The 15,688-nt window shown below is 27.4% G+C and overlaps 3 protein-coding genes across 4 annotated transcripts in view; 1 reads left to right on the forward strand and 2 right to left on the reverse strand.

Moving 5' to 3' along the window:
* LOC122500165 overlaps positions 1 to 9,982 on the reverse strand; it is a 43,723-nt gene extending 33,741 nt beyond the window's left edge. The window contains exon 1 of the mRNA XM_043608952.1: positions 9,507 to 9,982. Within this exon, the coding sequence (XP_043464887.1) occupies positions 9,507 to 9,567 (61 nt within the window). The 5' untranslated portion in view covers positions 9,568 to 9,982. The remainder of the gene's footprint in view (positions 1 to 9,506) is intronic.
* Positions 1 to 15,688, forward strand: part of LOC122500159 (RING finger protein 17) — a 147,659-nt gene that overhangs the window by 123,958 nt on the left and 8,013 nt on the right. For both annotated transcript variants that reach the window (XM_043608938.1, XM_043608937.1), the window contains exons 7-10: positions 14,213 to 14,434; positions 14,509 to 14,636; positions 15,017 to 15,162; positions 15,527 to 15,628. In XM_043608938.1, the coding sequence (XP_043464873.1) occupies positions 14,213 to 14,434; positions 14,509 to 14,636; positions 15,017 to 15,162; positions 15,527 to 15,628 (598 nt within the window). The remainder of the gene's footprint in view (positions 1 to 14,212; positions 14,435 to 14,508; positions 14,637 to 15,016; positions 15,163 to 15,526; positions 15,629 to 15,688) is intronic.
* LOC122500164 (DNA-directed RNA polymerase II subunit RPB1-like) lies at positions 11,841 to 12,929 on the reverse strand. Its single transcript, XM_043608951.1, has 2 exons — positions 12,783 to 12,929; positions 11,841 to 12,564 (listed from the first exon to the last, which is right to left on the reverse strand). The coding sequence occupies exon 2, from the start codon at positions 12,561 to 12,563 to the stop codon at positions 11,919 to 11,921; it is 645 nt and encodes a 214-aa protein (XP_043464886.1). The 5' UTR covers position 12,564; positions 12,783 to 12,929; the 3' UTR covers positions 11,841 to 11,918.

Genomic DNA, 15,688 nt, shown 5'->3' on the forward strand with positions numbered 1-15,688 from the left:
TATATGAGAGTGAAATTTATTAAATATTAAGTTTTTAAAAGAAGGACTAAAGGAAAATAAATAATAGATTTGTGAGTCATCGATATTTAATGAAATGCGAATACATAATGTTTATAAGCGCGATATAACTGGTTTGTTAATTTTTAAATACTTGTGTGCAAATAGCCTAGATAGCTTTGGCGAGGTTAAATTTCTTTTGGCTGAAAATTCTATACAAGTTTATCTATCTCTATTTGAAAACTCTACAAGATTAGTGGCGAACAGTAATAGTGTATTATTGCTAATTTATTATTAAAATTGAATTTTCCATTTTATTGACTTATAATCATGACATTCAGTAACTACTCGCGATAGATTTATGATTACGGCAATCAGAAGCATATAAATGATCTTGCTGTACAGAATTTTATTTTTATAGATATCTTACATAAACTGGGGAATATCTTTTAAATGTGTGAACTCACATCCAATTAAGATATGATAAAGATTATTAATTGAATAATAATTAAAAGGAAAAAATTTGTTTTTATTTTTGTATAACCGTAATGACTTTAATGACTTGTTTTTAATATAAATTTTCTGTATAGTTTCTTTTTTCTTTGTTTAATATAAAGTAAACTATAAGAATACATTCAAGTTTTATGGTTTTGTAAGTAGAAAAACAGATATGGCATTCTGCGTATAGAAAACATCGACGCAAAAAGATAATCTCCAGGAAGATAATAAAACTAAGAAACCTGTCAGCTTCATGACTGTTTGCTCTGTTTTTGAGCTGAGGAATGTCTGATCCGTACGATAATTAATCGCTTCACTGTTCATTGCTGGCAAGTCTCAAATATTTTTAATATTATTTTACGCCTTGTAAACGCTTTATCAAGTGCCAATGATTACGGCTTGGAATACCTACCTTGAAAATCTTTAATAAAAGCAGAAAACCTGCTTCAGGTAAAAGAAAAATTTATGCGCGAAAATCAATACTCAAGGCTAAATCATCAGGGTTGCCACAGGTCAGGAAAGTCAGGGAAAAGTTAGGGATATTCATTAAAATTATAATAATATTCTTATAATTAATATTTGGGGTGATCGATAATCTAAACTCTATTATAAGTTACTGAATTTCAAAAAGGTTTGAATTTAAATCTTTTGAAGAATTTATTTTAATTCCCATCGAAAAATAATGGTTAAATATTTGTTTAAAAAAGAAGTTATTCATGCGTTTTCGAATACAATTAAAGAACTGGGTAAAGAAATGTAATAGAACATTTTTTGAGTATCTAATAAAATTTTGTTTGAAAATGAGAGAAAAATAAAATTTTTGTAGCAACCCTGATTATACTGTTTGGAAATAATAGTTATAATTGGGTAATATTAATATTTTTTCGTACAATTTGATATTATAAAATATAAAGCAGATTTGTTCTCATATATTTTATACTATTTACCAAAAAGCATTGATCAGTTTTAGTCAATATGTATCATTCTATTTCTTTTGCTCTCAATTTGTGACGAATTTCTCTTGAAAATCAATTGAAAATCGTGTTTACATTGCTGCGAGAGATGGTGCATCATATTTTAATTAAATGTGCTGTTTATAACAGGATTATCAAAAGTGACACTCACATATCCACTCTGATAATGTAAAAATATTGTGTGTGAAAGGAAGTGTAGAAAAAAGCGCGAATCCTGTTTTATAATAAAGCAGCAAGCAGGATGATTTGGTTATTACGTCAATTTGTTATTTCTGAAATCGTCATCGAATGATACAAAAAAGTGATGATCGAAACGATTTGGGAGAGTAGAGTTTACAAGAAAATGCAGGTTCCGTCGACTTTTCTCGTCGGCAGTTTCCCACATGGAAATGGAAACTGGTTGATGGTGTGCGCGGGAGCTAATTCATAACTCCGTTCACGCCTCTCTGATTTCTCCTCGGGTTCATATTGTCATGCTCGATCTCCCGACGTGCCACGACGAGACGCAAACTACCGCAATACCGCATCGACATGTATGCTCGTACGTGCACGAATAGGTACACGCGCGAAGGGGGTTTATACCCACGCGAGGAATGTTCGCGCACAGAATGCAATGTGAACATGCATTATTATCGTTATTCCTCCATCCGTCCCCGGCCACAAAGCGTGCAAGCACAGGGTCGCAATCGCACAAACAATCCAAGACAATCCTTTGTCATCAAAATCATCACCAAGTATTTAATTCTCCAATTGTCACTGAATTACATTTCATTTGTATTATTCAAAATGCTTCTCAGGTTTTTTTTTCCTTTTTTCCATTTTATATATGCGGAGAGAAAGAATATTGGTTTCTCTCGTAAAACCCTTTCGATGCCTTTTCATCTTTTTACCTCTATCACTCTCGCATCAGAGAAACGGAGAATGGCTTCTATATCTTGCGACGTAGAAACTGGAAACAATGGGGCAAAAAGAAGAGATGAACGACAAACAGTATCAGCAACTGGATGCGCGTATTACGAACGCCTCTTTATTTTATGTCCGATATTATTATGTCGATTGATCGTAAAAAAACTCAAAGGAGAACAAGAGCTAGTTTATTCTTTTGTACAACTTCAAGGAAGACAAAAAGCAGAAAAGCACAACAAATCAATAGAGCAAGACATGAGGCAGCAGTTGATTCAATGAAAATATAAATATAAACTGAGGAAACCAAGCAAATTATTAATAATATTCTATATACCTGTAATACACTTTACGCTCGGCAAAAATAATCTCATATTAATGTTATCCTTAAATAAATGTCATCCTTTTAAAAAGGACGAAAAACAGGAGGTTTAAATTTGTTCTATTCAAAATTGAGTTTAGATTTATTTTTTTAAATTTAATATCACGAGTATAAAATGTTCGATAAATAATTTTTAGAACAACAGGGTTGCCACAGGTCAGGGAAATAAAGGACTTTAGGGAAAAGTCAGGAATTTTTATTAAAAGTACTGGAAAAAATTAAATGTTTAGTATTTATAAGAATATTCGGAATTTTTTTCCTTTTTTGTTTGCCTCATAAACTATGAAATTACGAATTCTAAAAAAACCTTCAATTTTTTCTATTTCTGACAATAATTTATTTTTAATAACTTAATTCTATTGAAGAACTTCCATAAAGTTATATTACTTATAAATCATTTAATGAAGTATTTTTTTAAACTTTCAATTTCAATTCTGTTAAAATAAGTTTTAGTTTTAAAAATTTTAACGCAATTCTTTGAAAAAATTTAACTGTCTTAATAAATTTTAAAATTCTTTCCAAAAAATCAATTATTTTCAAAAATTAAAATAAAAAATTCTCGTCAACATTTCAATTATCTTTATAACTAGCAAAATTCTTTGCCGAAATCCAATTATATTCATGAATTTTTATAAAATTAAATGTAAAATTAAATTATTTTCTTAAATAACAATATTCATCACAAGAATTCAATTATTTTCAAAATTAATAAAATTCTTCTCAGAAATTCAATTATTTTCAAAAACCAAAAAAAAATTGTCAACATTTCAATTATCTTTATAAATTATTTTCATAAATAACAATATTCATCACAAGAATTCAATTATTTTCAAAATTAATAAAATTCTTCGCAAAATTTCAATTATTTTCAAAAAATCTAAAAAAAATTGTCAATATTTCAATTATCTTTATAAATACAACTATCAAGACAAAATTAAATTATTTTAAGGAATTTTAATAAAATTCATTGCAATATTCAATTATTTTCATAAATAACAATATTCGTCACAAGAATTCAATTATTTTCAAAAAATTTTCTTAATTCAATTATTTTCAATACTCTTCTATTTTAATAAAATTTCCCAAATAAATTCAATTATTAAACAAAAATTTTGATAATATTATACACGAACATTAAATTATTTTCCAAAAAAATGAAAATTTCACAGGAAATCAATTATTTAAAATAGAATTAAAATAAAGTTTTCTTACTTCAATAATTTGTATATTATTTTAATAATAATATATTTTAATAAAATTTCCCAAAAGAATTCAATTATTTAAAAATTTATTGATAAAATTATTTATAATTGAATTCTCGTAGAATTTTCTAATAAAAATTGATTTTAAAATTAATTTCAGTTCAAGTTATTGATAATCATATTGAATTTTGGAGAAGTTACTATAATAATTGTAATTTTTAGAAATAATTGAATTTTGTAAAGGTTTCAAAATTAAAATATTTAAAAATTTCAAGTTTTCATACTTTTTATTAAAAATTCTATGAAACTAATTTTTCCCAAAGAGCTTAATCCAAATTTTTTAAAATTATTTCAAGTTTTTATTTACTAATTTATATTTAATTGAAGAATTTTCGAATAATTGACATTTCTCGTGAAATGAAATTGTTAAGAAATGGATTTATAAAAATTCTCAAAACAGAACTTTCTCGAAAATTATTAAAAATAATTGATTTAAAGAAGAATTTTAGTTAAAAATTCTAGAAAATAATAATTATATTGAAATATGGAAAATAATTTTGAAGAAGTTACAGTAACAATATTCTTCTAATATAATAAAAATAGTGATTTTATCACTCATACATCTTTAATTATTAGAAAACATGAAGAAAGCCATCACTCCGAGTCGAAGACTCGGATTTATCGATATCTTCATGTTTTATAATAATATTCTTATAAGTTACTGAATTTCAAAAAGGTTTGAATTTGAATCTTTTTAAGAATTTTAACTCCTATGGAAAAAAAAATTAAATATTTATTAAAAATTTTTTGAGTATCAGCTAATAATTTTGAGAGTGAATAATCAGAATATTCTTTAGGGTCAGGGAAAAAGTGAAAATTTTCTCTGGAAATCAGGGGATTTAAATTTAAAAAATTAAATTTTTGTGGCAAACCCTGAACAATCTTTTAAGGTCAGGAAAAAGTGAAATGTGTCTGCGTCTGGAAATGGGAAGTGAAGATCTTTTAATCTTTGAGTGAAAATCAATTAAAAATAAAATGAAGTAATTGAAATTTTCATCTTTGAGTATTTTTTAATTTGAGCACATCAAGTTAGTTGGCTTAATACGCCGCGCCGCGCCGCGCCAGTCGATTTGCAAGCAAGTATATTGTTTATTGCCGATTTAGCAACGTCGAGGATCCTCTCCGCTGAATTCGCAATATTATTTTGCTCTCACCCTTCAACCGGAATCCCTCATGAATCCACACACAGAGGGAAATATTTTTCCAGAGTAAAAAACACAAAAATTCACGATCAACATGACTCTCGCTCTCTCGCGTGAACCGATTCGAAAGGCTTGATCGTTCGATGCGAACTATTTGCAATTGCACTCGATCTGGTTCTGGAACTGGAGAGAATAATTCAACTTCAAGGATCTCTCAACCTCGTCCTCCTTAAGTCCCTCATTGATATCGAGCGATTTGATCCCAGCCTCAGATTAGCATAAGGCACGTTTCGCAATAAGGATGCTTTATGTGTACCTTGTCGGGGATAGAAAAGCAGTTTAAGAGACAAAACTCTGGAAAATTCTCATTTCAATTTTATTTTCTCATTTTTTTCTTTTTTTTCTTTTTTTTCTTTTTTTTTAAGAGAAAATTTAATTAAAATCCATCTAATTGCACTTTATATGAGTCATTGACAAAGTTGACAAAGTTAACAAAGTGCGACAATAGAATTTTTGTAAAATTGCAAAATTCCATTGATTCTGATTTGAATTCTCATTTGTTAGTTAAATTATATCGACATTCTTGATAGATTAAGCAATTGTTGATAATTTCTTGAATTGAATTAATATTAAATAATGAATAACTGAAATAAAAGATATAATTTAATTCATTTGTATGTAGAAGTGACATTACTTTTTTATGATTAATTTAGAATTTTCTCGACAATGCTTTGTCCGTTGACTAACTAAATATTAGAGGACACCATCAGGCAGATTATTAAACATAATCGCAGTAGCGATGAGTCCAAAAGCGGGTGGTGTGTTTGATGGCAAACAAACCCTTACCTTATTAAGCAAAGCTTTCTCGCATTCATTTAGTTTACTAACCAGTCGGACAATATTACTATACATTATTGCTCCCTTTTACGTGCACTTGACACAAAATCAAAATTAAATTCGCTCGTATAATTTCAATATTTATTGAAAAGCAAGATTCAAATATATCCGCCAAAAAAACAAGCTGAAAAGCCCCGTTTGTTCTTTAGTTATAAATGTTTATGCATATTAATGTATATTAGAAGCGGAAAATTATGAAATGGAAGTTGAGCGTCTTTATAAACAAGTGCAGCCTTGTATTTCTAGAGGCAGACTCCTTTTTCCCCTTTTCTTTCTTTGCCTTTAATAATCATCCATTTCCTTCTAGTGCCGCGTAAAATCCACTGAGATGGAAAGAAACTAAAGAGCCGTAGAGGCAGAAACTATGATTTGCTGAAATAGTAAAACAACTACCACAGAAAGACGGTTGAGTTGTAGAAAGAAAATCAAAATACACGGCAATTCGTTTGACAGAATTTTCCACTTTTTTTCTCTTTTTTTATTTTTTTTTCTTTTTTCTCACACACACACACACACACACGTCTTCCATCTTCTCTCTGCTTTGAACACAAGATTACCTACTAAAGTCGACAAATAATTCACTAATAGAATTCAATTCTTCAAATATTCTTCTTCTTCTTCTTCTTCTTGAAAAATTCATTTACACTATAACTTATTTTCGAAAAATTAAATGTCGTTTTGAAGGGGAAAAATAATAGCAATTCCGTTTGTGTAACGCAAATTAAATTCGTGCATTTTGCTTAAAAGTCTCACATTATGAAAAAATGTAATTTGATGTTCGCGCATAATGATTTTTCCATTAGCCATTGAAAATTACAAGATCTAATAAGTCTATTTCCTAAGCTTGCGGTTTTCGCGGTTAAACGCGGTTTTCTTTCTCTTTGCATGAGAAAAGTTCTAAACACTCGGCAGGAGAAAGATTGGCTCTTCAAAAAAGTTATTCTGTGCGTATTTTAAAGAATTTCTTCTATTTTTCTTTAATTTTAAAAATTATTGTTTACTTTTCACATCTCAATTTTATAGAAACAAGTTTAGTGGTCAAAATCTAAGTGTCTTTGATAAAAAAAAAACTTGTTCCGCACGTAAGTAAAAATATTGTTTCAGTTATAAAATTATAAAATACGAAATATTATAGCTACTTTCTAAATTTGAATTTGTAAAAATGTTTGCTAATTTGAATTATTGACTTTTTCTATTGAATTAGTAATTTTACTGATAAATAGTAATTTCTACTACATTTAAAATTTACTAATTGTAAACTACTGCTATACCTAATTATTATAACTATTATACCTAATTTTTGGAAACTTGGTCTAAAGCTATCATTTAATTTTAAGATCACATTTCGTTCCTATTTTTCCTCTCTCTCACTTTTACATCCCCTTAAATTAATAAAATTTTCTAAAATACCAAAAATCATAAAAATCGTCTCCTTTTTTCTAAGAAAATTGTCATTTTTTTGTAACTTTGGAAAAATATTAGTATCTTGAAATTTATTAATCTTTTTGTATTATTTCCTCAGGGTTTTTAAACTTAAATATTATAAAAAACTTAAAAAAAACTTAAACAAATTTTATACGAGGTAACAAACAGTAATTTTCACTATTTACGAGATGAAACTAAAACTATTTTGAATTTACGTAAACTTGTACTAATTCCAAAATAAATTTTATTGAAAATATATTTTCCTAATTTTTATTGAAATGTCCTTTTCGGGTATTACGAAATTTTCTCCCGAAATAACGATTTTTAATAGCAAATTTTACAGTTTTAAATGTTTATTTTTATATAAAAAATTTTTTAATTTTCCTCGAACATTAAAATGTTATTAAAAAAATTAAAATGCTAATTCCAATTAACAAATTTTACTATTTCTCAAGAAAATCTTTACAATTTCTATAAAGAAATTTTTATCGGGAATTGTAAAAGTTTTCTTTGGAAATAACAATTTTTAATAGTAAATTTGACTATTTTTTAAGGAAATTTTACCAAGTCCGAAGTAAATTTTACTAATTTTTTACTGAAATTCACTTATCGTACACTGAAAACAATTTATCTTAGTCAAATAATCAATTACTTGTCAATTATCAAAATAAATATTTATTTTTGCCAATTAATTATTCTTTGAATCAGTTAAATAGTATTTGTTTCAAGAATTGTTTGTTCAAATAAGATTCATTTGGAAATAATAATTAACCAAATAATAATTAATTGATACAACCAAATATTTACTTAATAATAGACAAGTAACCGATTATTTGAATCAAATACACTTTTTTCAGTGTAAATTAAGAATAACGGAAAATTTACGGAATTATAAAACAAAAGTAACGTTGTAACAAAAATCTTGATTAAAAATTTAAAGAAAAATTACCGAATCTGGAAAAAAAATGTCAACAAGAAGAAGAAAAAATTTGATTTAAAAAAACTAATTAGAATAAAAAGTAAAAAAATCTTTAAAATAAATTTTATACCCTGTTGTACTAATTTATTACTAAAAATTCCCAAACTTACTTTTTGAAAATTAAAATACCCTTATTATTTACCTAATATTTAGAGAAAAAATCCTCTAATTTAAGAAAGTAATAATTAACAAAAACTAAAAAGAAACAAATAGACAATTTATTTATTTTTTTTTTTTTGAACAGTTATTGGCACCTGTTTGTTTTATGAGCTTAGATTTAATTAAACTTCGTTCCTTTTGCGTGAAATTCAATTGGTTTACATTACAGCTTGTTATTTTAAATCAGTTGTTATTTATCAGACCTCAATCAGTCTTGTTATTTCGTAAAATCTTTTTTATAAACAGATAGAAATTGAAGCATTTTGAAAGTTTCATTACCCAAAAAGAAGAGAAAAGAAAATTCCAAATGATTTATGTATAGAAAAATAATAATATTACCGAGAGGGTAAATTAGATTTTCTTCAATGTAATAAATCACAATGAAGATGATTACTATGTGTGAATACTTTTGAGTTAAAGATAAAATCTCGTACGTTAAATCTGCTAAAAGTTAATCTATTGTTTTAGCGATTTCAACCTTCAGAGAACCTGTAATTTCTGTTCATCTAGGAAGACGATGGTTACAACGATTCCTAACAGATTTTGAAAAAGTTAGTCAGGGGCTACGAAACGAGTAAGTATAGTTAAATAAAAAATTCTCTAATAATAATTATGATTCTTTCGCGATACAGGTATCGTGAAAGAATCATAATTATTATTAGAGAATTTTTTATGACGCGAATCCATTGTTCTTTTAGAAGAAAAAATATAATTGAAAATACGATTGTTTTTGTTGAGAGTGAATTGTTTTGATGCTAAGAATTAATTTGTTGATAAATTTCGGAGAGTAATATTTTCTTTGAATTGCAGATGAGAATGGGGTGGAGTGTCAATAACTGGAGCGATAACCTCTGAACCGGAAGATCGGATTTGAAGAATATATCTCACCAGCGAGAGGTAGAAGAACTTGAGCGCTGACGAGGATGAATACAGACCAGAGGAACTTCATCTTCCTCTCCTAGTTCTCAGGTGAACTTCTCGACTCTTCTCTTTTCTTTTCTTCTCTGGGGAAGAAGACTCGCTGCTGCTAAATGAGAGCGTGACACAACGTCATTGTCCCGGTGTGACAATGACCAAGGAACCGGCAATAATCGGCAAAAATCGGCACTAGATCGGGAGTGGCTTTTGCGCGAGCAGTCTCGGTAGCCGCGTGGTTACCGGTCGTTGCAGCAAGAAAGACTGAGTATCGGCTCTGCTATTCCATTCCAATTCACTGTCTTTTAGTTGGTAAGGCAATGGTAAGGCAACCTTCTTACTTGAAGCAAGAAGTCTCGGGAGGAGAGCCACCGCACCGCACCGCACCGGGAAGGATGAGGTTGTTCCCGTTTAACTTGTGAGAGGCTCATGCCTCTCACCTACTGCACGATCTGATCGTTGAGTAACTACAATCAGCCGAGATTCGCCTCGAGAGATTTTCACACCAGATACTGCAGAATCATTCTTTAGGCCTTACAAATTTTACAAACAAAACTAATTCTTTTTCTTTCTTTTTCTTTTTCTTTATCGTCTCTCTCCCCATTCAAACTGTCATGGTTCAAGTTTTGCTCTCAAGGTTACAAGAGGCAAGGTTACATTTTCAAGACGTCAAAGAGGTCTTTCATTCATTTTTTAATTAAGTGAATACACTTTTCTGTAGAATTACTTACATATCCTAGGTCCTAGTCACATTTGGAATTTTCGCCCCAAAAACATTCGTGGGCAGGGAAGTCAGGGAAAAGTCAGAAATTTTCATTAAAAGTAGTGGAAAAAATTTAAATTTTAGAATTCAGAAGAAAATTTTGAATGTTTGTCTTTTTTCTTTGCCTTATAAACAATTAAATTACCACGAATTCTAATACAAAACAAAAGCCTTCAATTTTTTCTCTTTCTGATAATAATTTCTTTTTAAATAACTTAATTCTTCAACAACTATGATAAAATTATTACTTACACGGAGAAAAATGTAAAGTAACTTTTACTATTTGCATAGTAAAATCTAAACTGTCAGAAACTTCTGCGCATTTCTGGTAACTTTTTACTACTTTCGGAGTAAATTGTAGAATTATTAAAAATAATGGAGAAGTTACGAATGAATGCAGAAATTCAATTAAGTATATTCAAAAATTAAAAAAAAAGTTCTCTTCTAAAAGAATTCAATTATTCAAAAGGAATTCAATTATTTTCAAAAATAATAAAACTCATCTCAGAATATCAATTACTTTTAATACAATTTTAACCGAATTCCTCGAAAAATGTAATTATTCATAAAAATTTTATTAAAAATCGTCCAAAAAATTGAATTTTAAGGAACATGAAGAAATTCAATAAATTATTTATTTGCATTTTATTTGTATTTAAATAATTGGATTCTCGTAGAATTTTCTAATAAAAATTGATTTAAAAATGAATTTCAGTTAAAATTTTAGATAATAATTGAATATTAAAAGCATTCTTACGTGAATTTTTGGAGACAATTGAATTTTGTTTTAAATAACTTAATTCTTGAAGAGCTACCATACAATTATTACATATAAATCATTTAATGAATAATTTTACTTGTAAATTTCAAATATAATTTAATTCTATAAGTGTTGCGACTATACAATTTTTATAAATAGATGAACTTCAAAAGGTTTTAATTGAAAATTTTAGAAAATTTCATGAGAAATTTATTTATGTTCAAAAATTTATAAAAATTCTCTTCAAATTTCAATTATCTTTGTAAATAATAAAATTCTTCTTCAAAATTCAAACTATTATAAGATCTCTAATTCCTCGAAAAATGTAATTATTCTTGAAAATTTTATTAGAATTCGTTAAAAGAATTCAATGATTTAAAAAATTACGGAAGTTAAGATTTTTTTAAATTTAACGTTTTCAGAAGCAGTGGACTTTTAAAACACTACAAAAAATAATAGAATTAAAAAGAATTTAATTTAAACGTATTAAATTTTATAATTTTAAAATTCCATTAATTAGGAATAGTTCTAGCCACAGTTTGGGATTAGTAAACAATTTTTTATAAACAATTGTTAATAAACAAAAGATAAAGTTCGATCAAAAAATAATTTTTTAACCCCTTTTTTTTTGTCTTCATGCTTTTTCGTTCTCATTCTTGATTATTTAAAAAATTATACAACAATAGTGTTTAATTGTTGATAAAAATTTGACAGGGCCATTTTATAAAATTGACCGGGAAAAACCGGAAATTTAAATTAAAAAAAAACTCGCCACCCTGTTTACTTATTTTTCATATAGAATAAAAACTTTATTTACATGCAAAATTCACAATTTATTTAAATTCTTGTATTTTTTAATATGTCACTTCTGATTGTTACTTTTTCGTTGATAGTCTGTTGTTGAAGAAGAATAAATTGTTGTAGTTGGACCTCTCGTTGTTGAATACGGAGGTGTTGTAAAAATTGGATAATCAGTTGTAGATGGACGTCTCGTTGTTGAGAAAGGAGGATAAGTTGATGTAGGATACGTTGGATAATCTGTTGTAGATGGACGTCTCGTTGTTGAAAAAGGAGGATAAGTTGGTGTAGAATACGGAGTTGTTGTATATATTGGATAATGAGTTGTAGATGGACGTCTCGTTGTTGAGAAAGGAGGATAAGTTGGTGTAGAATACGGAGTTGTTGTATATATTGGATAATGAGTTGTAGATGGACGTCTCGTTGTTGAATAAGGAGGAGAAGTTGGCGTAGGTGGTTTTGCTGTTGTAGAATTTGTACAATTTGTACCACTAATCTGTAATCCAGTCTTTTGAAAGTCCTCAAGTTTCACAGGAATAACTGTATTGTTTGTATTATTTAAGTTAATAGTAATAAAAACTTGATTTATTATATTTCTCGAAGTCTCCAAATTTTGATTGTCTAAAGCAGGTTGAAAGGGAAGCAACGGATTTGTCGTTACTAGACACACTGCCATCATAAAGATGAAAAAAGTCCACATTTCCTTCATTCTGAAAATTATTTTTAATAATTAAACATTTAAATATCTAAATTTCAATTCTTAAAATAGTAATAAAATTAGCATCGGAAGGATTTTTAATAAAAGCTTTCATCAACATATTACAAATATATTTTTTCAACAGTCATAATTCATACAAACACTGAGAAACTTTATATACCACTTTCAAATAATTAGTAAAGTTTTTACAAAACAGAATAAATTACTTACTTTGATTTTACTTAATTCTTCCTGAGAAATTATATGCAGTCACTTTTCAACGCTGGAACATTTTATAGGTTTTGATATAAAAGTTGCTGATTACTGTTGCTATGTGTCGTAACGTTTAATCAGGAAGTGATTCATGAATTTCTTGAAAATAAAACAATTGATTACATTTTATATATTTGTTATCAAGAAAAAAAATTGATATACAGAGTAAATATATTTTTTAAATGTAAGTTTCTTTTTTTGATCGATTGTATGTACTTTGAAAGACTTATATTTAATAATAGTTCCATACTTATTGAAAAAGTAGAACAAATATACATTTGTTATGAAAGTTACAAAGACCATTACTTTAAAAGACTTTGGTATTCTGCTCTAATTATTTTCGAAGAGCTATGTAAATTTTTAAAAAGTAATATAAATGTACAAGTATATATTTTTTGTAAAGTTGCTTTTTAATTTAATTCAAGTTTCCATTGCAGAAAATTTTATTATTCTGTTCTTGTAATTTTTCTAACTTTGAAATTCATTCAGAACTTAAACTTTGTCATTTTCAGTAGAGAACGATTCTTATCACGTCTTGAAGATACTATTTCAACTAATCATAAGACAAAAGGACTCTTACTCGTTTCTAACTTGACAAGAACAGAGTCGAATGGAAATTACATAGGACACATTCGCAAACGTGCAGTACGTGTGAATTCAGTACAGAATATCATACCTTTATCACATTTCTCAATTTTACTCATCTATATTATTTACGAATAATTATGAATTTCATTTTTATTTTTATTTATTAAGGAAATTGGAATTAAAAATTATTATTGATATTTTTTTTGAAAATATAATACTTGCATTGTTTTTCTTTTTTTTCGGGGGGAGGAAAATCCTTTCTTAACGTTTATAAGCTTCATCAAATATGTCTTGTTAAGACGAGTAGTTTATTAAGACTTTATTATTGCGGTAAAAGGTGCATTATTTTTAAGGAGAGTCTTGAAAAAGTTTAAAATACTAATCAGCTACGGTCGAAACAATTTGCCGAGAGTGCTCTTCTTGGAGTGCAGGGTTAATAATGTCTGGAGGCGTGAAAACTTAATCACAAGAAAGTCGACATCGTTTTCTCAAAAAGGTTTTGAGTGAGAGTACAAACTCTATAAATTAACAAATGAGATCCTTGAAATCAGTACATCTTATGTACTTTATTTGAGGAAAATGAATAGCAACTTTTTTTTCTTTTGTACCAAAAATCCATATTGTATATAATGAAAATAAATGTTATGAAAAACTAGTTTTACTTTTTTTATTCATGCAAATCTTTTCTTTAAAATCAATTTTAATACATACTGCAATGTGTAGCGCAATTTAGTTTGGAATTTACTTTGTATATTTACTTTCAATACATTTGTATTAAAAAATCTATTTTTTTGTTTCAGAAAACACAAAGATACATCAATTTTCCAGACCAGCTACAAAATAGTGAATTGGAAGAGGCAAATGTGAATCAATATTTTTCTCAAATACACGGCGTTCTTCAACTCATTGAAAGAGAGCTGCTCGAAAAAGTGAAATCACAACGGACCGCATTAAGAAATCATATGGAAAACATCAAAACACAATTATATGACTATGAAAAACTATTAGAAAACGGCTTAATGGTGGGTTGAATTTGAAAATAATAATTTTATTTTTTATGATTGCAAATGATTTCATTGGTTTTATTTTTTCACAGATGGCAGCGTCGGTCAGGAACTCGCTATCAGACATTGACTTGTCCAGCCTTATTAAGAAAATGAACAATATTGCAAATTTGCCTTGTCACTTATATAAGGAGACTGTAACTACTGACCAAAGAGTCAGGTAATTTTACAATTTTTAATAAATTTATACACTTATTTTTTTTTTTTAACTTTACATCTTATTTTTAATTTTTGCTGTCCATAATTTTTTAAACTTCTAAAATCTTTTATTTTTTCTAGGCCAAGTCGGTCGGTAAATTTCTTATTTTTTTATTATTATTTCTTAAAAAAACTAATGCTTTTTTTCTTTGAGTCCTAAAGATTTTCATAGAAATAAAAAACATTGTCTTCTACATAATAAAAAATTCCTATCTCATAATTATTTTACAATAATTTTTAATTCAAAAAAGAAACACTGATTTCAAAAATAAAATTTTTTTTGGTAAATTCTCTTAATTGTTGAAACGAATATTAAAATTAATATGTTTTATTGTTTTTCAGATTTGAAGCTGACAAAACAATTTTAGATGTTTTAAAAAATCACTGCTCGATTCATGTTCCAGACATCGTGCCATTCACATTACTCAAAAGTGAAAACTTACCACCCAATTATACTTTAGAACCAATAAATCTACAAGACATTCCAAGTAGGTTTAGAGTACAATTGAATTTTTGAGAGACATATAGAAAAAGTTTTAATCAAAATTTGAATTTATAAAAGTTTATTTCATTTTAAATGATGAGTTATCATTATCTGAGTTCTTCATTTGGAAATCATTAATTAATATAGAAGTGGAAAAATTTTTTTTAAAATTATTTTTTACCATTAAATAAAATTGAATTAAACTATTAAAATGATTTGTAATTAAAGAAAATAATGAGATAATATTAACCTTTTTCACATTCAAATTTTTCTAATGACAATTGTTACATTTAATTATGTTCGGATAAGTATTTTAATACAAATTCATGTTGAATCTTTGTTTTTATTATATTTTTCTATTTTTCAAGGTTTATGGACAGAAGTAAAAACACGGCCTCCATCACCGACGCCTTCGGTAGCTATGTCGACTTGTTCAACAATGAACAATCCGGACGATACACTAGTAAAAGGTTGCATATTAGTAGAATTTTTTGTAATTCATTTTTAAAATAATATTTTATTTTCAAATG

The sequence above is a fragment of the Leptopilina heterotoma genome, unplaced genomic scaffold (assembly GCF_015476425.1).
Source record: "Leptopilina heterotoma isolate Lh14 unplaced genomic scaffold, ASM1547642v1 Lhet_182, whole genome shotgun sequence".
Classification (NCBI taxonomy): domain Eukaryota; kingdom Metazoa; phylum Arthropoda; class Insecta; order Hymenoptera; family Figitidae; genus Leptopilina; species Leptopilina heterotoma.